The sequence below is a fragment of the Populus alba genome, chromosome 17 (assembly GCF_005239225.2).
Source record: "Populus alba chromosome 17, ASM523922v2, whole genome shotgun sequence".
Taxonomy (NCBI): Eukaryota; Viridiplantae; Streptophyta; class Magnoliopsida; order Malpighiales; family Salicaceae; genus Populus; species Populus alba.
Window position 1 is genome coordinate 16,557,350 of NC_133300.1, and position 20,613 is coordinate 16,577,962.

At 34.8% G+C, this 20,613-nt stretch overlaps 3 protein-coding genes across 6 annotated transcripts; all 3 read left to right on the plus strand.

Moving 5' to 3' along the window:
* The first annotated feature begins 2,520 nt into the window (after window positions 1–2,520).
* On the plus strand, window positions 2,521–8,804 carry LOC118029711 (uncharacterized). Of its 2 annotated transcripts, XR_012168260.1 has the most exons (8): window positions 2,521–2,705; window positions 3,350–3,707; window positions 4,481–4,626; window positions 5,362–5,638; window positions 6,204–6,476; window positions 7,065–7,592; window positions 8,098–8,178; window positions 8,445–8,804. XR_012168260.1 is itself a non-coding variant. In XM_035033622.2 (7 exons), the coding sequence occupies exons 2-6, from the start codon at window positions 3,399–3,401 to the stop codon at window positions 7,545–7,547; spliced, it is 1,488 nt and encodes a 495-aa protein (XP_034889513.1). In that variant the 5' UTR covers window positions 2,521–2,705; window positions 3,350–3,398; the 3' UTR covers window positions 7,548–7,592; window positions 8,098–8,299. The 2 variants fall into 2 exon arrangements, 1 of the variants encoding a protein (XP_034889513.1); XM_035033622.2 differs by lacking the exon at window positions 8,445–8,804 and having other exon boundaries at window positions 8,098–8,299.
* Window positions 8,805–10,172: 1,368 nt separating this feature from the next.
* Window positions 10,173–13,437, plus strand: LOC118029710 (uncharacterized). Its single transcript, XM_035033621.2, has 6 exons — window positions 10,173–10,484; window positions 11,108–11,441; window positions 11,537–11,753; window positions 12,141–12,678; window positions 12,777–12,875; window positions 13,057–13,437. Exons 1-6 carry the CDS (start codon window positions 10,415–10,417, stop codon window positions 13,314–13,316), a joined length of 1,518 nt encoding a protein of 505 aa, XP_034889512.1. The 5' UTR covers window positions 10,173–10,414; the 3' UTR covers window positions 13,317–13,437.
* Window positions 13,438–15,858: 2,421 nt separating this feature from the next.
* LOC118029709 (protein FLX-like 2) lies at window positions 15,859–20,613 on the plus strand. 3 transcript variants are annotated; one of them, XM_035033617.2, is made up of 5 exons: window positions 15,859–15,999; window positions 16,660–17,235; window positions 17,558–17,703; window positions 17,798–17,904; window positions 19,565–20,613. In XM_035033617.2, exons 2-5 carry the CDS (start codon window positions 16,676–16,678, stop codon window positions 20,204–20,206), a joined length of 1,455 nt encoding a protein of 484 aa, XP_034889508.1. In that variant the 5' UTR covers window positions 15,859–15,999; window positions 16,660–16,675; the 3' UTR covers window positions 20,207–20,613. The 3 variants fall into 3 exon arrangements, with proteins under 3 accessions (XP_034889508.1, XP_034889511.1, XP_034889509.1); XM_035033620.2 differs by having other exon boundaries at window positions 17,804–17,904; XM_035033618.2 differs by having other exon boundaries at window positions 15,884–15,999; window positions 16,642–17,235.

Genomic DNA, 20,613 nt, shown 5'->3' on the forward strand with positions numbered 1-20,613 from the left:
AAATATATAAAAAATAAATTTTATTTTAAATAAAAAAATTTAAAATTTTTAAAAAGTGTTCCAAGACACTGTAATACTAACAAGGCCATGATGTTTATGCTCATAGTCTACTAAAATAATAATAATACTAATCATGAGGGGTGTAGCTTAATTGGTCAAATCCCGAATTTCATTTTTAGAGGTTATCAATTCAAGTCTTATAAATCTCAGGGTTATTGGAGGACTTACATAGTCATTAACTTTAAGAATTATGGGATTAATCGAGATGCATACAAGCTGATCCGGACACCCATATTAATCTAAAAAAACTAATGCTGCGAAATATTAAAAGTGAACATACCATCTCGGTTTACTTTGTCATTTCAGGTTTCTGATGTGTATTAAGAGTTTGGCGTATTAATATGATTAATTCATGTTTTTTTTAATTAATAATTATTTTAAAATTTTAATTTTTAATCACATCAAACATGGTATATTTGAAAGATTTTTTTATTTTAATATGATAGTTAACTTAGAATATATAGATTAGTTAAAAATATATAAACTAACCAAAATTCTCATATTAATAATAATAATAATAATAAAAAGTTTCCACGGAGCAAGTGAGGAATCACAGAAAAACAAGTGCATACGCACAGGGTGGGAGAGGCAGAGACCATGATGATTCCGTCCCTACCAGGAAAGCCCAATTGAGCTGCCAATTATTTTAAACACCGAAGAAACATAAAATTGGATTCTTTCTCTTCAATGGTTAATTGTTTTGGAGGTGAAAATGGAAGGATGCAGGGGAAATCATGCTTGTAAATTTTCAAAGAGATAATTTCATCGAGAAAAAAAAATCTTGAAAGGAGTGCATCTTCAAGTGAAATAAATCCTAGCGGGAATTTATCAAGAAATGAAAAATTTTAATAAAAATATATCTTTAAATGATATAAAAATTTTAATAATAGCTATTATATTTTTGAATTTAGATGAGCAAAGAAACCAATACCCAAAATCAGTTTGGTTTTAAAATATGGATATAGACTTCATTACGTTAAAAATTGAATTTACAAATTATCTTTCTTGTCTATTTATTTTATGCATTTTATAATATTATTAGTTATTGTATTTTATTGAATTAAATTATATTGTTTGTTAATATTAGCTAAACACCTAATTTACCCAAGTGTTATGATTTTTTTTAGTCATATAATAACAGGTTAATGTTGGTAGCTTTTCTGATGATCGTTTCAAAATCAGAGTTTTGACATATTTTTAATATTTTTTTTTTTTTAAACTTTTTAGGTTTTACTTTTTCTTTTCTCTCTCTTGTTTAAAGTTTATGCGGCCCATTTCTTTTTTTTGATATGCTTGTTTTTTCTCCTTGGATTTGCACACTTTTACACACATTTTATGGAAGAAAAAAAAAAATTAAGGAGAGGGATCCTAGTTGTTTAGCCCAGCCCTTCTTGGCCATTTAGAGCGTGTTTGAGAGTGGTTGTTGTTGCTTTTCAAAGTATTTTTCATTAAAAAAAACATGTTAATAATATTTTTTTAATTTTTAAAAATTATTTTTAATATCAGTACATTAAAATTATTTAAAAACATTAAAAACATATTACTTTAAAACAAAAAAAAATTCAATTTTTTTGAAAAGTGCTTTTCCATCTCAATGCCAAACACCCTTTTAAACTGACCCAAACGACTATAGTTTTATTTTTTGAATTTCTTGTATATGGTAAATATAAACTATAGTATTTTGATCATGCATGAATTCAAATAAACAAATAAATACAATTCTAGGTATGAAAGTCCAAAATTCCACCACCAATCTTGATATAAAAAATACAAGCTTGATTAATGTACATAAAATACAGTCAACTTTCTTATATCAAACTAGAAAATTCTAAAAATATAAAATATAATTAATTAAGTATGTTATAATCCATGAAAAAACATGATTATAAATTTAAAGATATATATAAAATAACTAATAAAATTCTATCAGATATTTTTTAAATTTAATTCTTTTTAAAAATAAAAAGTTGTATGGTGAAACCAAGGGCTAAACTACACGCGCCTTGGCCTGTTATTCATTCTTCCATCAGCTAGAACCTTCTTACCCTCATGTGGTCACGCTGAACAAAAATAAATAAAAATAAATGCTATTCGGATCCAAAATCTAAACGCAGCCACTGAGGTTGGACGAGACAAATGTGAGAGCAGAGCACGAATATCCAGATAACCAACCACACCCCTCAAGTGGCAATTCAGTTAATTTACCAAACATCATAAGAGATAAACGTAAATACATAGACTTAATTATTTATTTAAATTTATTTGCCTGAAATTTAGATTTATAGTTTCTTTTTAAAATATTTTTTATTTAAAAATATATATAATAATAATTTTTTTATTTTTTAAAAATTATTTTTGATGTTAATCTATTAAAATGATTTAAAATATTAAAAAATATTAATTTTAAATAATTTTTTTTTAAAATTTTTTTAACAACAATTTTTAAAATACAAAACAAATCTTAGCGCTCCAAAGCCAGAGCAAGAACACAGCAAAAAGGATGACACTGACCCGGATATTCATCTTTTAAAGATTCTCCTTTGTTAAACAATCAAAGCCCTACTCGTCAGTGGATTCATTAGAGACCAAATAAACTAAATTGAAATCACCATTGAAGCTTCTTCTTGTTTTTGTGGTCTTTTGAGGTAAGAGTTCTATAATCATACTGCCCTTAATTAGTCGTTAATTATTTAGTTTCTATTGTTTTATTCCTTAATTAATATGAAATTGTTAATTTCTTAAGATTTCATCGGAGAATCATTGAAAGTAAAGTTTTTTTTGGTTAGTTATGACTGGAGGAATTGAAGCACTTGATTTTTGCTTTCTTTTTGTTGTTGTTGATTAATTCTTTATTGGGATGTTATTTGATGGATTTTAGAATGTTTTGGTGGTTTTTTTGCTGTGTTTTAGCTATAACGTGAGAAACCCATTTTGTGTTTTGCTCTTAATTTGAAGAAATCAGTCTCTGCGACAGTGAGATTATTATGGATTTTCAATTTAGAAAGCAACTTGATTGAATTAGATATGTATATCACCAATGTATCACTACTTTAATGATTTACTTGTTGAAGTCACTGGCTTTTTGAGTTTATGATAATTCTAATCACTGTGTGGTTTACCACTGAATTGCACGCCATAACTGAAATCAGTACATTTTAAGGAACATGAGTTCAAAGCAGTTTGTTTTGATTTATGATGTAGCTTTAAATTGTCTTCTGACTCAGCTCGGAAACTCTTTGCTTTAAATTAGCCTATAATTAAAATTTTAATTTCATGTTGTTTTGCACAGCTACTTGTAATTTAACTAGGAGGCAGAATTAGACATAACATATAGAAGCATGGTTACTGCCCAGCATCCAAAGAGGAGAGTGGCATTTATCCTGATTGATGGGTTGGGTGATGTATCATTGCCAAGGCTTGGATACAAGACTCCTTTGCAAGCAGCAAACGTGCCTAACTTAGATGCTATTGCATCTGCTGGAGTTAATGGCCTTATGGACCCTGTTGAAGTAGGCTTGGGTTGTGGAAGTGACACTGCTCACCTTTCTTTACTAGGTTATGACCCACGAGTGTACTACAAGGGTCGAGGAGCCTTTGAGTCCATGGGTGCTGGATTGGCAATGTCTCCTGGCGATATTGCATTCAAAGTGAGTATACATCTTTGCTTACTTCAACCACTTTTCAAGATTTATTTTATTTTGGTCTTGCCCCTTGGATGTGTACTACCTTGTTCTTGTATTAAGCATGTGGGGTGTTGTCGTAGTAAATAGAATTATTATATTCCATACTTAAAGAGTGAACTTTGTCATTTACTCATGAACTTTACTAACTACATACACAACTGAACAAAGAAACTATATTTAATACCCTAGACACAGGGATGAAAAGATTTGTCTTTATCAAGAGAAATTGTACATGATTACAACAAATGTGCTTAGATCTTGAATTTAATCCCATGTGCTTCTTCCTTTTTTCTTGTGATGCTTTTTTAACTCAGAGAAGAACATTCTTGAATTATCTTGCCATTGTTTTTTATTTATTAATGGGATTATGCTCTCCACATTAAAACTCTTCTGCCTGTCAGAGAGTGAGAACATTTAAAACGTTTGTTACTCACTTTCATGGCCTTAACGTGAATCTCTTTCCCCCAATAGTCCCTTGTGTTTTACCTATATATTAATACAGAGAGTTGTGTGAACTTGGTGGGTAGAAAAAGCCCTGCAGTCTGTGAAGTAGACAATTTTCCAGCTCTAACATAGCTCAATAGTTTTTTCCTTTCCATCCCTTTCTAATTTTTTTATTCATATTTTATGCTTCCAGTTACATTTTTTGCGCACTACATTTTAACATTGGAGAAACTACAATTTGTTGTTGTTGGTTTTCCCATTTAATGCCATCTTTGTTTGCTTTTTATCTGCAGTCAAATTTTGCAACATTAGATGAGGAAACTGGAATAGTCACCAGTAGAAGGGCTGACAGGCATTTTGATGAAGAAGGGCCAATTCTCTGTGCAGCTCTGGATGGAATGAAATTGCCGTCTTTCCCGGAATATGAAGTCAGAGTCAGGTGCAGATTCTTTGTATATGCAGTAACTTCTTGATTAATCAAGACAACAAGAATGCACTCAAATAAACTGGATATTCTAAAAAATTTAACTGGTCACCCTTCTTTTTTTTGCAGTCACCCTTGTTTATCTGAAATTTTATAGACCTTCAAATAAACTGACTAGACAAACTTGCTTAGACTAGGTTATTCACAAACTCTTTGCAAGCTTCTTCACGTCAATGAACAATTTGAGTTAATCTTGCTCTTGCTGGCTGCAGACAAGCTCAAAAAATAAAACTCACATACTGATGTGAAGGAGCTCTTACCAAGTTTTTTTTTAGGTGTTTGAGAATGGCTTAATTCAATTTGTTGCTTTAGAAAATTGCATCAACAATCTTCTCGTTTAAAAGTTTGATTGGAACCTTCAAGTTTCAAATTTTCTTATATATATGCTAATTACCCTTTTCTGTTGTTATTGTCTGGTTATTTGGGGGTGTTTGTGTCTTTTATATTGGTAACATCTAAATGACTTTAAGATAAGGTTAAAGGAGGAAAAAAGCATGCCTAACTTAGCAAGTTCGACATGGTAAATGTGCTTGGCCAACTGTCTTTTTTCACTATACCACTCCAATTATCCAGTCTAAACCCATGTAAATTCTCTGAAACCTATAATATGAAACATTTTTTGTCCTGTGGTTGATGAAGTTCAAGGTTATAACACAAGATGGAAATATGACAAGAAACCACTTCCTACAGGTATGCCACAGAACATAGATGTGGAGTGGTGGTGAAAGGACCAAGACTGAGTTGTAATATATCAGGAACAGATCCACTGAAGGACAACCGCTTACTTCTTCAAGCTGAAGCCTTAGATGACACTGATGAGGCAAGACATACAGCTGTAGTTGTTAATGAGTTATCCAGGGAGATATCTCGTATTCTGGTTTCTCACCCATTAAACGCAAAACGAGCAGCAGAAGGAAAGAATATTGCTAATGTTGTCCTTTTACGAGGATGTGGCATTCGAATTGAGGTGCGTTGTCTCAATCCTTCAATGAATCATGACCATTTTTTCCAGATAAGGCAGTGAGAAATCTAGGAAACTAAATCTCAATTTCTTATTCATTTTAGTCATCAGGAGATGGGAATTGCTTTATCAATCGAAAAACCTCATTGATACCGTTCCCTTGATGTTTACTTTTTAGATGAACAATAACTGAGCCAACATGAGAAACTTCTAGATTATTCAAGTATTGATTTGGTACTGGGCTTGGTTGGGTGGTCTGGCTTTTCGTTGTGAATGTCTCATTGTTTGGATGAAAAATTGTATGGGAGGTAAAATTTCACATCTAGCAACACTAAACATCACTGGCGGCATGAGAGGGGCAGGACTGTTGCATTCTGCTGCCATGCCTGTGCAATAATTAAGGTTGCAACAAAAAATTGATGGATTTTAATGTTCTTATTTGAAGATTATTGGGTATAAAGGACCAAAGAATCTGAAATTTTCAATGAAGAGTTGTATCATATGAGATGTTTTATATATAATCTTTTTATGCTGTACAGATTTGAGTATATTTCTTATTATTATCGTGCAGGTTCCTTCTTTTGAAAATAAACATGGTTTATGGCCATGCATGGTAGCTCCCACTAAAATCATAGCTGGTTTAGGGCTATCATTAGATATTGATATCCTAGAAGCTCCTGGAGCAACTGGAGATTATCAAACACTTTTGACTTCCAAAGCAACGGTCATAGCTAAGGCACTCTCAGCTCCATTGGCCCCTTCTCCCAATGTATTTGTACCAGGGGAGGACGAGCACAAACCAGGACGACCAGATGGCTATGATTTTGGGTTTCTCCACATTAAGGTCTTAACCTTCTCAGTCTGTGTATTATCTTTATCTTTTTGCCATTTTCACATCAACTGCACAATTAAAACAATGCTGCCTTTTGTAGCTGAATGAGATTTTTTATTGTATAGCCTCGTTCATTCTTTTCTGTTCTTTAATTGAAACGTTCATATTAATCATTGTTAGACAGAAAATACTATCAGGAGCTTGCTAGCATTTTAGGCAGAAATTGTAAATTATGCTGTCCAGTCCCAGACCAAGGACTTTCTTGGAGATGGATCCTTTCCAGGATTCAATGCCCCCCAAAAAGATCGAGACTGATTGAGCTTAGACTGTTAGAGTTCAGGACATATTCAGCATTTTGTTTGGAAAAATAGCTCATTTTATTTCTTGACAAGGCTAAATTGATGGCTCCAAAAATCATTTTATTGCTTGGAGGCTTCTTTTTTTCTTCCTAATTGCTTCACCAGTTTATTTTGTTCCCTTGTGACTTATCTGGTCTAGATAGAAAATTGTTTGAAAGGTTGAATGCCTGACCTCTATGCTTAGATTACAAGGTCTCAATGTCTTATTGGTGATTGATTTACTTGATTTTTGGTATTTCAGGCAATAGATGATGCAGGCCATGACAAGGCAAGCATTTTGAAAGTTAAAGCATTGGAAGCTGTGGATCGAGCTATAGGCCAGCTGGCCAAGCTCCTCTTGCAGGCAGAATCAACTGGAAAGTTCCAGTACTTCCTTTGTGTCACTGGAGATCACTCTACACCAGTTGAATATGGAGACCATAGTTTTGAACCAGTTCCATTTTCCATGTGCCGGTTGAGAGATTTTGTGGGTACGGTAGGTGGAGAGTCTATCATCATGGAAACTTCCCTTGATCCATTTCCTCTTCCAGTTGTTAAGGCTGGTGAAAACCTAGTGGAAACTGAGAACGCAGAAAAGGAGAGGAGCAGCAAACAGCTTAGAGCTTTCAGTGGTGATTCAGTTTGTGAACTTAGTGAGATAGCAGCAGCAAGAGGATGCCTTGGACGGTTTCCTGGGGGACAAATGATGGGTATTATCAAGGCATTTCTTGAACTAAATGCTTGAGCTGCTTCTCTACGAACTTCCAGCAGGCCTGGGGTTCTGAATAAGGTGATTTTTTGGCTGAAAAGTGATAAAGAAAAAGCCACGGTCTGATGTTTAAAAATAATTGAAATTTGAAGGCTTCTGCTTTACAGACATATGAACAATCAGTACAAACGTGCAAAATTAACACAAACCAAAAGTACTACTGCTATGATCCTTCTCTCTTAGATCCTCAGTTTCCCATGGTCAGTCCCCGCTAGTGGTCACACATATTGTCCAGTTTTGCGCAATCCATAATTTTGAAGACACCAACATTCTTGTTTCCCTGCTCATTAACTGATGAGATTTGCCTGACCCTTTACAAAAAAAATTTGATTCCAAAAGGCAAAAGCACTTGGTGATTGTCTGTTGAAAACTTGAATCATGATTTATTTTCTGTGCTCAAGTCTATCACCTTGGCTAGTCATTCATGTCTGTCAAATATTGAATTGACTGAGCTGCTTCTTTTTGTTGCTGCTGTAAAAGCATTTATTTTCCAAAGGCTCACATGTTTTATGATGTGGTTTTGCAGATTTAATAAAGCTGCTGGGAGCTGTACGATTGAGAAGCATACCATTTCTGCAACATTGGCACGAGAGGGGTGTTTCGCATTGTAATTTACTAATTTTATTAGTCCTCATAAAACAAACGTGCGACAAGCAAATGATTTTTTCTTTCTCTGTTTTTGGGGAGGTCCAAATCTTCGATATATAAAAGAGTAGTCGTTTTCGCCATCGCTCTTAAAACGTAGCATCCACCATTTTCTGTTTACATGTACTATGCCAGAGTAAACACAGAAGAAGTGCTTGAGTTTGCTATTTGCAATACATTCTGGGATCTATTCAAGCAAAGCTCTGATACTGATTACTTTTCTTGAAGTTTCAAGCTGGTGCTCGAATGCAATTTATATGCCCGGACGCTCCCAATCCAGACATGGGCAAACAGAGAGCTGGGGTTGGCCTGATTCCTATAAGCAACAGCATCGCCAGAGCCTGTTGTTTGTTGCATGCATATGGTTGATGGGTGTGGAATGTGGTATAGTTCAATTTAATTTTCATTTTTAGGTTGTAATAGTTGACAAGGATTCACTAGCGCCATCTATATTGAAAACACAATCTACTTTCAGGGATGCTTGAGAGCGGAGGGAGAGTTATATCTAAAGGATTTCATGTTGTATCTAAAGGAGAAGGTAAAACTAGCTTGAAATGTATGATTTAAATATGATTGATTTTTTTTTTTTTAAGGTGAGTGTTTGAGCATATGCTTTGACTAATTTTATGGATATTAAAGTTAACAATCATGTAAGTTTTTAGTAGTTTTAAGAATATTCAAACTCGTAATTATTAAAAAGTAAATTTAGAACCTGACTAATTTAACTGTTCATTAATGTTAATTCTTGTTTGTGCATGAGAGGTGATATGATCTATCCAATAATATTGTTTTAAATACATGTTATTTATTTATTATTTATGATATGACTATAAAAAAAGATGAAATTAGACTAACTGATTAAGAAAAAATACTTTTGGTATTTGTATTCACATCACTGAGATAATTTATTAGAGTAGCTAACTAAAAGTAGCTAGTGGCATTTATGTTTAGATAGTCAGTATAATTTATTAGACTAGCTGATTGAAAAGAGTTATTGACCATAGTTATTAAACTTGGATCGACTTTAAAAGTTGACCCGAGACACAGTGACTGTACCAATCCGGGTACAATGAAAGACCGGCAAGAGCAAAAAAATAATCAAATCTAGTCAACTCGGAAAAACTCGATAGAGATTTATTTTCTTTTAAATGTGTTTTTTCTTCTAACTAGAGACCCTTTATTTCATATATTTTTGTTGGTTATTAATCATTTTCAAAGTTCACCATATAAATATTAGAAGAATGTTTGATTTTTTCAATGTGAAATTTGAAATCCTTTAATATATATACTCTATTTTCACAAGAAAAAAAGTTATGTTTTTTTAATGTGAGATAAAAAATCTTTTTGGTTTAGATACTTTAATTTAAAATGATAACATAATATCTTTTCAATGTGAAATAAAAACCTTTTGAAATAATATTTTAAACTTTATTATTTAAAATATGTATAATTTATATTCAAATGAATTGTTTCTTAATTTTTTTTTTCTAATATTAAAACTTCAATATATATTTTTTTAAATTCTTCTAAATTGACCTGGATCAGCCAGTGTAACCCAGGAGCCGACCCTTTGACTGGGTTAACTCCCGGGTTAGATTTTAATAACTATGCTATTGACATTTTAGATAGCCAAGATAATTTATTAGACTAACACATGAAAGAATTAGTGATATCAGTATTTTCGATTACCAAGATATTAAATCTATTTTAAAATTAAAATATATACATGAATTTTATGTGAACTGAAAATGATAAAATAAAAATCCACTTCAAATTTTTTCAATGATAAATTTATTTTCTTTTCAATTCAATATATTTATAACTCCCTTTTTTTATTATTGTTTTTTAACCAAGCATTACATTGAGGTTTGGCTGACGTGCCCCACGGCTGCTTCTCCTTCCAGGAAAATGTTCCTGTCTTCCCAACGTTAGTCAATCCAAATTCAGTGCATACACCACCAGAAAAAAAGAAAGAAAAAAAAAAAAAAAAAAAGGAAAAACGGTGCAGTTCATTGCACTTCAACCAAAGAATACTTCATCTCCTACATGATCACGTCTATATTAATTAATGCACATTATATTAGGCGTCTACTCATCTTGCAAGTGCCAAAAACTTTAATAACATATTAGTACTTGGTCTACTCATCTTCCAAGGTCTAAGATTGACCAACTTGGAAGTGAGAAAACACTAGCTGGATATGGCCATTCAAGCAACATTCATAGCAGATCCAGTTCTCATTTCAAGCCCATCAAGAATCTCCATCAGAGGTAAAAATTCTTTTTTCGTCTTTCTTTTCTTGCGATCTTCCTTTTCTTTTATGATCTTGTACTTGTTAGGTTGTTGTGTTTGAGCTTCTATGGATATTTGATTTGATACAGACCAAATTTGCAGTTTCTTTAATCATGTGAAAACTTTGATTAATGGGTTGTCTGCTGAAGAATCTGGTAACCTGAAGTTAACTTGCCTGCATCTTTCTTGAACTTGGAAAGTTCAAGAAAATTGGTCAATGGAGCTTTTATCTAACTCAAAAACCACCACAGTGTCATATATAGCATATAAACCACCACTGATTGCGGTAATAACTGTAGATGTTTCCTGGCCAGAGGTGTTCAGAACAGTTTCCCTTAATACTATTCTGCTAAGGATTAGGCAAAAGGCTCCTGCTACTGCATAAGATTGCATATGTCAATTAGTAGTTACAGAATTGTTCACTTTTCCATTTCTGCATCTTTTTATTTGTCAAGGCTACTCAGACTGAAGCAGTTCTCCATTACTTGCCAAATACTCTCCTGTATTGATTTGTAGTGGACAGATTTATTCACAACATGAAATTCCTAACTATTGATTGCTCAATATGTTGTCAATGACCTGTCTTCGTTTCTCTCGAAAGGTTGGGAGCAACGTATTGGGTCTTTTGTGTTGAAAACGAGGCCTAGGCATCTGAGGCTTTCAAATGGAGGCAGAGTCAGAGCAAGAGCTTCTCTGAATGCTGATTTGAAAGCGGTTGGCATTCCTCATCAGTGGTACAATGTTGTTGCAGATCTTTCAGTGAAACCTCCTCCTCCACTGCATCCTAAAACATTTGAACCAGTCAAACCTGAAGATTTATCTCCTCTTTTTCCTGATGAGTTGATTAAGCAGGAGGCAAGCACTGACAAGTTCATAGATATCCCGGAAGAAGTTCTTGATATTTACAGTCTCTGGCGCCCAACTCCATTGATCAGGTTTATTCTGATATTACAATCACAGACTATGCGTTAAGGTGTTCTGTTCCTGGCCCCTGGTCGGAAGTATCTTACATGATTTTTGTTGCATTTAGAGCAAAGAGGTTGGAAAAGCTTCTCGATACACCTGCCAGAATTTACTACAAGTATGAAGGTGGCAGCCCAGCCGGATCCCATAAACCCAACACTGCAGTCCCACAAGTTTTTTACAATGCGCAGCAAGGCATCAAGAATGTTGTGACAGAAACTGGTGCTGGCCAATGGGGAAGTTCATTGGCCTTTGCGTGCAGCTTATTTGGTCTTGACTGTGAGGTAGACAACGTTTAAGTTATTCATCAATCTCAACAAGTATTTTCATGCACTGAAATAGGCTGAATCAAATCGGGTTTACTCATAGTTGGGTTAACTAAAGAGCTATTGTATAGTGAACTTCGCGACTTCAATTCCTCATTTCTATAGCAAAGAAGACAGTGTATTGCATGGTCGTCAGTAAAAAACGAGGGGATGGCTAGATTAAATCTAATTATATATGAAAGGGTCGTCTAGGCAAAGTAGCCACAGCCCTACTATTTTATTTTAGAGCTCACCTTCTTTGTGCCTATCGAAGTTTTTGGTTTTGAACTACACTGATCCTGCTCTTAAATTTTGTTACTATTCCTAACCTGAACCATCGGCATCTTCTTCTAAATCCTTGTACAGGTGTGGCAGGTTCGCGCTTCTTATGATCAGAAACCATATCGTAGATTAATGATGGAGACCTGGGGTGCAAAGGTACACCCATCTCCATCAAGCATTACCGAGACTGGTAGGAGAATTCTCCAGATGGATCCGTCAAGTCCAGGAAGTTTAGGAATAGCTATATCAGAAGCTGTAGAGGTTGCAGCTAAAAATGCTGACACCAAGTACTGCTTGGGGAGTGTTCTGAATCATGTTTTGTTGCATCAGACAGTCATAGGTGAGGAGTGCATAAAACAAATGGAGGCTATTAGTGAAACCCCTGATGTGATAATAGGATGTACTGGTGGAGGGTCCAATTTTGCAGGACTCAGTTTCCCATTCATCCGAGAGAAGCTCAATGGGAAAATCAACCCTGTCATAAAAGCTGTTGAACCTGCAGCATGTCCTTCACTGACAAAAGGTGTGTACGCATATGATTATGGAGATACAGCAGGAATGACTCCATTAATGAAGATGCACACTCTAGGACATGACTTCATTCCTGACCCTATTCATGCTGGTAATGTGATGTTTCTATTAAAGACTCAGATATGTTTAAAGTTTCATTTTCTTCTTCTTCTTCTAATCCTATATTGCAATACATTTTCTACTCTGTAGGTGGATTGCGTTACCATGGCATGGCTCCATTAATTTCTCATGTTTATGAACTGGGTTTCATGGAAGCAATGGCAATCCCTCAGATCGAGTGCTTTCGAGGTAACTGTCTTCCTTCTTATAGACCAGCACCGATACAAGTTCCATTCATGTTGATAGCAGAATTATTAATGAACTGAGAAATCTACAGTCAGATTGTAGAAGTGGGGATCCATCATCCATGCATAAGTTGTCCTGGAGGCAATAAGTAAAACGCTAAGCTTACAATTCTATTTCAATGCAGGTGCCATACAATTTGCTCGGTCGGAAGGACTGATACCAGCACCGGAGCCAACTCATGCAATCGCCGCTACCATAAGGGAAGCACTGCATTGTAAAGAGACTGGAGAAGCAAAGGTTATTCTCATGGCAATGTGTGGACATGGCCATTTTGACCTGAAATCTTATGAGAAGTATTTGCAAGGAAAGATGGTTGACTTGTCATTCGATGAGGAGAAAATAAGAGCATCAATGGACAAAGTTCCTCGGGTGACAAGAAATTGAGCCAGTACAGGTGGTGCTACGGAGGATGTTAGGTGAACAAGAGATTTTTTGCTGTTAGATGCTTTTTATTGAAATTTAGTCGTTGCAATTAGGCTTTCAATAAAACACAAGACTTAGACAACAGCATTTGCCTTGGTCTGAAGCAGTGGTTCTCTCTTCTGCCACCACAATAATTTGGTTTCTTGTTATAAAAGCATTTGGGGGTTCAATCATAAAAAAGAGTGAAGTTTTTTATAACAAGAAAAAAATATAACAACAATACACACACACACACACTATCATCCATGGTTGTGGTAGAAGCAGCTTGACAAGCTCTTGCCAATGGTCCAATGCATGGCTTAGTGGCTCATGTAGCTTCTTCCGATGATGGAACACCATAATCATCGATTGCATTGGAAGCGACGCGACGAGCTCTTGCTAATGGTCCGATGCATGGAGTTTTAGTTGAATCGTCTACGTTGTTGACATGGTTAAATATGAATGATTTAATCAAAACCTGATTGTTCAAGTTGATTCAATGAAATTTAATCAAAACTCGGCAAAGTGAGAAAGAAAATAAGAAGAATAAATTTGATTTGGGGGAGAAAACCTAACCCTTTATTTTAAACAGGTTTTGCATCATTTTACTTAATATAAAAAACATTTTGCAAATAATATTTAGTAAGATACTAGTTTATAGTTTTGCACTATGCTATAAGTTAGATCAATTTTTTTAACATAAAAAAAATTAAGTTTGTAGATAATTATTTGGCATTGTTATTAAACAAGTATAACTGACAATCTTGAAACCTTATGATCTGATACCTTATTTATCTCGGATTTAAAATTAAACTGTGTGAAGGTTATTCCAACATGATCTGGTATGCTTGGCCAATTCAAAAGCTACTTGGTTGACTGATATAAAAAGTATGAGGATGAAGTTGATATAAAAATAATAAAATTGACTAAAAAACCTTTATGATCCAAATTTTTGTTTGGACCAGATTTAAAATTAAACCGTGAGAAAGTTATTTTAATGTGATTTAGTCAACTTGGCTAATTTATAAACAACTCGATTAATTGATAAAAAAATCTGAGGATGATATTGAGACAAAATGGATGAAATTGATAGGCAAAAACTTCTCGAACTAGTTTCTTGCCTAATTCGAGTATAATTTTAAACTATATGAAAGTTGCCTCGACATGACCCAATTGACTTGGTTTGTCTAAAAAAATCTGAATAATTGTTAAAAAGAGATTGAAGATGAAATTGAGAGGGAAAAAAAAAACATGACTCAATTTCTTGTCCAGATTGATTTTAATATTAAACCATATGAGAATTGTCTTAACATAAAATATAATTTAGTCGACTCAGTCAACTTAAAGCAACTTGAATGAATATTAAAAAAAAATTGAGGATGAAATTTTTTTTTAAAAGATGAAACTAAAATAAAAAAGAAGGGAAAATTAAAAAATAAAAGGTGCTAAATTGAAGGGGGGGGGGGCGTTGTTATGAACCAAAATTTTCTAATATAGTAGGGTAATACATTGTTTGGTTTTGAAAATTTAAACAGTATCCTTTCCAATCAAGAATATCCACGAGCAACCTTAAAGAGTATAATTTAATTGGTTAGGTTCTAGGTTTGTTTTCTAGAGATCACTAGTTCGAGTCCCATAAATCTTAAGGTTATTGGAGGCTTACATGATCGTTAACTTCAGGGACTGTAAAATTAGTTGAAGTACACTCAAGTTAACTCGAACATACATATTAATAAAAAAAAATTCATGAACATATGTCATAAAAATATATTTTCAAGAAATTATATTATCAATGAGTTGATGGAGTATGGATGAGAGAGATTGCCTCGACAATTAAAATTTTAGGACATAATTTAGAAAAAAATATTAAATTCTTGAATGTACTAAACCGATATGGAGGTGCCTTTTTTTTTTTTTTTATGATTCTTAAAAAAACTTTGTGGTCTAATTAATATGTAAATTAATTAAAAAATATCCTTACTCGGGGATAGATAAAAAAAAAAAAAAAAAGTAATTTTAGGTAGGTTAGATCAACTTATAGGGTGGAATATTGTAATTACTTAACCAGGTAGCCAAAATATCTTTTATATATTTCGGATTTTTTTTCTTCATTTGAATAATCATAAGCATTTTTGCTATCTTCCAAGGCTTAACTTTTATCACGAAGCCTAGCTTTTCATATTATTATTTAGAATTGATTTTTTTTTTTTTGAAAAAAATCAAAAGATACATGCACACACATATATATGCATGCATGCATGCATAAAAGTAAACCTCAATTCAGTCCTGATGATAGCCCATTTTTAATTTACGTCCCAGAACTTTTGATATTTATCAATTTCACTCAAAATAGTATTTAATTAATATTAGACATTTAATGTTGGTTGCATTTGAGGGTAAATGGATAAAATTAAAAGAGTTGAAACTCAACTGATACTTAGGGTAAAAAGTTAGAAGCGAGAACCCCTCGCACAAAACAAATGTAGAAACGACGTCGTAACAGCAAGTCCTGGTCCCTGGTCGTAAATATTGTAGCTGTGAGTGATTAACGTGAGAGCTCCCCCCACCCCCTCCCCTCCCCCCTCTCTTCTGTATCAGCAAATCGCTGGTGCTGTATTTTTTTTCTCATCATCTGCTATCGCGCAATTGCAGCCTCTCCTTTCAGGTAATCCTCAGCAACTTCACCGTCTTGTTCCATTTATCTTCGATTTTCATCTTCTTGTTTTTTTTTTTTTTTTCCGTTTCAGTTTATGTTTTAATAATATAACACACCAGTAAATTTTTTTTTAAAATATTACTGGATAATTAGCTCAATTCCATCGAATTAAACAAATGGGATTTTGTTTTAACATTTTAATTTTTTGATGGTATTAAATTTGATGATTATAGATTATGAACTGGGATTAATTTTAAGAGGTGGGTTTTGCAGATAAATACATTTTATTCTGAATTTTGAGGTCTTGAATTGCATGGGACTGTTATTGCTTCTGTATAAAATGGGTACTGATTGAATTTGAATAAATATGATGTCACATGGAATTTATGATTCTAGAAGGAGGTTTTTTTTTGGTTTTGCTGTCACACGAATTCTATATGTTGTGTTATTCCAGCTTTTGATGTGGTTTTAACCATGATGCTTGACCGTGAATAGAATTGAGGAACTGATTTTAAATGGAAATTTTATGATTTCACCTTGGCGCATTGCTCTTCCTGTAATTATTTACTGTTTTTTAGTGCAGAATGTGGAGAAAGTAACTCTAGTGTTTCTTGGTAATGCTGCTTTGATTATTTCCTATGATTTTATCAGTAGGGTTTCTTGATACAGGTCAGAGTTGGTTAAAATGGCGAGTAAAGGTCGAATTCCACCTCCTCATTTAAGGCGTCCTCTTCCAGGATCTGGTATAGTTCATCCTGATTCATTTGGCTCAGGACTACGTCTGCCGCAAGGCCCTTTTCCTCCTTTTGAGATGTTGCCCCCCCCAGAAGTTATGGAACAGAAGATTGCTGCACAACATGGAGAGATGCAAAGACTTGCAACAGAGAACCAGAGACTTGCGGCAACTCATGGAACCTTGAGACAGGAACTTGCTGCTGCTCAACATGAGTTGCAGTTATTACATGCTCACATTGGAGCTGTCAAGGCTGAAAGAGAGCAACAAATGAGGGGACTTGTGGATAATATAGGCAAGATGGAAACTGAATTGAAAGACGCAGAGCCTGTAAGGTTGGAATTGCAGCAGGCACGAGTAGAGGCTGAGAATTTGCTTGTAACGAGGCAGGAACTTTTGTCTAAAATTCATCAGTTGAGTCAGGATCTTCACAGGGCCCAGGTAGATGTGCAGCAGATTCCTGCTCTGATGTCAGAACTTGAGGGTCTCAGACAGGAATATCAACGATGCAGGTATTGGTTCTATTTTATCTTGTTGGTTCTTAATTTACCTTGGTAAAAATTAATTTTAAATGTTTGAACATTTGTCTTTAAAAAATGCTCTATTCTAAAGCATTGTTATACCCATGTCTGCTCTGCCAACTTAATGCTTCCTTTAATTGATGGTGTGCACTTTTCCTGAGTAATTTTACCCGCAAATCATTCTGTTGGACTCATTTTTCCTCAGTGTTACAGTTTTCATTTCTAAGCTGAACATGCTTGTTTGTTAACTCTTATGAATGATTTGGTTTCACTTATGAAAATTCCATCATCTTTTATCGCATTGACTGTGTAGGGTTTCATATGATTATGAGAAGAAATTATTTCATGACCACCTTGAGCAACTTCAGACAATGGAGAAGAACTATATCACAATGTCTAGGGAATTGGAAAAGCTTAGATCAGAATTGACTAAAACAGCGAATGTTGATATAAGAAATGGTAATCTTGTTGTTTCTTTTGCTCATTTAGAGCTCCTTTTTTTTTTTTTCTAGATTTTGTTGCATATTATACAAGGTTCATTTTCTGTATATAGTTGCAGGAGGGCCTTATGGTGGCCCCGCTGGGAATGAGAGTGAGGCATCTGGGCATCCGGCAGGAAAAAATATATACGAAGATGGCTATGGCATTCCGCAAAGCCAGGTGAGTCAAATTCCACAGTGACAGTTGTCATAGTTACTCTGTCTCAGTCTCTTTGATACTCTAATCCTATCGGTTTTTATTTTTAACATGTAATGTACTAATGAAGGGATGGTGAACTATACTATAGATATGCATTAGAAAATGTATTGTTGATTCCTCTTTCTGTCTTCACTTGCCTTATTAGTAAAGATAGTTGATGCAATAAGGTTAATTTCAATGAGATGATTATGCCTGAACAACATTCTAACTTTTTGATTTTTGATTTCATTGCTCCATCATGACATTAGGCTGGACATTAAAATTTCATTTTCTTTTTTTCCCTGGAAACTAAATCTAGGGGTTATTAGGTTATCATCATTATTGTGGTTGTGGCTGTTGTGCTTGTGTGTCAAATGAGTATTGCTGAATTGTGAATGACTTATCAGTGGGTTCTTCTTTGGTAAATTATTTAGAATCCCTTAATTGTAAGAATTGGCATGGGTTCTTTATACATTTAAAGACAGTTTAAAATGTATGCAAGTTTTCTGGTGGATGCAAAAAATCCTTGACATGCATATTAGTGAACTGGTGCTGTATATTTTTTGGCAAGTATGCAAGTTGCATTTTCATCTTACATTGAGATTTGGAATAAATTATATGCTTATGTGCAAAGCTTCAGAAACGTGAGGGAATGATACCAAACTAGAGAAACACGTGTAAACTGCTTCTGCAATGATGATTAAACATGGAGGTGGTTTCTGGATGTCAGGAACTTGATTGCTTCTGAAATTGAATTTTTCAAAAGGAAAGAAACAATACAGCAAAACAAAAATAGGCAACTATTCCTGAGAGAATATCGTGATATTCTTTCGACTGTTTCTTTGAAGACTTTCCTAGGTATTTGAGGCAAAGTAATTATTTCAAGTATGAATTAGTAAGAGCTTATAACTAGAAACAAGGCAGATATTTGGTGATCATAAAAATCAAAAACTGGTTTCCAAAGTGTTCTTTCTGGTGTGACTTATTTTAAGTTCTGGCCAAATATAATTGTAATTGAAGTTATGATTGTAATTGGAGTTATGGTATCAGATGGCTAATTTTCTTTGGTTACTGCTACTTCAGACTTGCCTGCTAAAGAGTTGAGGTTGTTATAATTTAGAACCTCTAGTAGTCTCTTTCAGGTCATCTATATAGCGAAGTTGGTAATGTAGCTAATGTTTGCAGATGGCTATTATACGGTAGGAATTAGTTGGTACAAAATTGGCTCCGGAGTGGTTCCCAACTAAAGCCTGTTTTTGGGACAGATGGAAAATAAACAATTTGATAGTGGTGACATTTTGAAGAAATTTAACTGCTTGTCATAAGTGAATTGTAAACTTGCAATCGGTTAACCAAAAGCAAGCCTGAAGAAACCAAAATACATTTTGGGGCACGCATAACGCATGCTATATTTAACTATGTTTGCAACACAGATTTTGCCATGTAAAATCAACACAAAAGGCTGTTGATGGGGCAAAACTAACCATATGCTATTACAAGGCTCAAACAATTGGTCAGGGCCAACTCTGTTGGGCATGGGAGTCTTCATTGCTGTTGTCTTTGTTGTTTCCTTTGATGGCTCAATTTTCTGTCAGCTTCTGGAAACAAAAATGAATTGATAGAATTGTGGTTTATGTAACAGGGACATCCTGCTCTTCATAACTCTGGTGCTGCGAATATTGGTGCTGTTGGTAATGCTAGTGCTGGTACTGCGACTCCTTATGCCGGGGCTCAATCTGGTTCTGCGCCCTCAAAACCTGGTTATGAGGCCCCAAGAGGCCCTGCCTATGAGCCACCAAAAGTACCTGGTTATGATGCATCAAGATTGCCTGGCTATGATATGCAAAGGGGACATGGATATGATGCTCAGAGAGGGCCTGGATATGATGCTCAGAGAGTACCTGGTTATGATCCACAGAGACTCGCTGTTTATGACATTCAGAGAGGACATGCATATGATGCACAAAGAGGACAAGGTTATGATGCACAGAGACTGCCTAATTATCATGCATCCAGGGGTGCTGGCTATGATGCAGCAGCATCCAGGGGTGCCACTGGGCCACAAGGGCATGTGGCACCACCTGCAAACAATATGCCATACGGGTCTGCAACTCCACCAACTCATTCTGGAAGTGGGTACGAAGCACCAGCTAGAGGTGTCGCTGGGCCGCATGGGCAAGTGGCAGCTGGAAACAACATGCCTTATGGGTCTGCAACGCCACCAACTCGTTCTGGTAGTGTGTATGACGCATCGGCTAGAGCTCCAAACCCTGCCAGGAGATGAGCTTGAGAGAATGTACTTGCAGTGAAATATCAGCTAACATCCCTCCTTTATCAAACCCCCTTTCTCATCTTTCTCCCTGTTTTTTGGTTTATAAGCCTGGCTATTGTTTTACGGTGCACTATCCAGTAGAAATTCTGCATTGGTCGAGCAGCTACGCTCTCTCCCTGTCTTGTTTCTCAAGGTTCACTAATTTCCCAATAGTTCTCATATGTTGATCCCTTGCTTTGAAGGGTTATATTGCAACAATGTATTACAATCTTTGAGCAATTCTAGATCTGCACCTCACGCTTCTATTTGCGGTGTCTAGTGTGATGGTTAGGGGAGATTTTCCCTGGCTGTTTGCTGATAGATGCCCCTCATTAATTCAGGTATAGTATGAATATGAATTTCTTTCTTTTCTCTTGGAA

Bases quoted from the DNA above. Each gene is read 5' to 3' on its own strand.
- LOC118029710 (XM_035033621.2), top strand. From the start codon at position 10,415: ATGGCCATTCAAGCAACATTCATAGCAGATCCAGTTCTCATTTCAAGC. The intron at 10,485-11,107 runs GTAAAAATTCTT...TTCTCTCGAAAG, and splicing joins ATCAAGAATCTCCATCAGAG to GTTGGGAGCAACGTATTGGG. The intron at 12,679-12,776 runs GTAATGTGATGT...TCTACTCTGTAG, and splicing joins TCCTGACCCTATTCATGCTG to GTGGATTGCGTTACCATGGC.
- LOC118029711 (XM_035033622.2), top strand. From the start codon at position 3,399: ATGGTTACTGCCCAGCATCCAAAGAGGAGAGTGGCATTTATCCTGATT. The intron at 3,708-4,480 runs GTGAGTATACAT...TTTTATCTGCAG, and splicing joins CTGGCGATATTGCATTCAAA to TCAAATTTTGCAACATTAGA. The intron at 4,627-5,361 runs GTGCAGATTCTT...CACTTCCTACAG, and splicing joins GAATATGAAGTCAGAGTCAG to GTATGCCACAGAACATAGAT.
- LOC118029709 (XM_035033617.2), top strand. From the start codon at position 16,676: ATGGCGAGTAAAGGTCGAATTCCACCTCCTCATTTAAGGCGTCCTCTT. The intron at 17,236-17,557 runs GTATTGGTTCTA...TTGACTGTGTAG, and splicing joins CAGGAATATCAACGATGCAG to GGTTTCATATGATTATGAGA. The intron at 17,905-19,564 runs GTGAGTCAAATT...TTTATGTAACAG, and splicing joins ATGGCATTCCGCAAAGCCAG to GGACATCCTGCTCTTCATAA.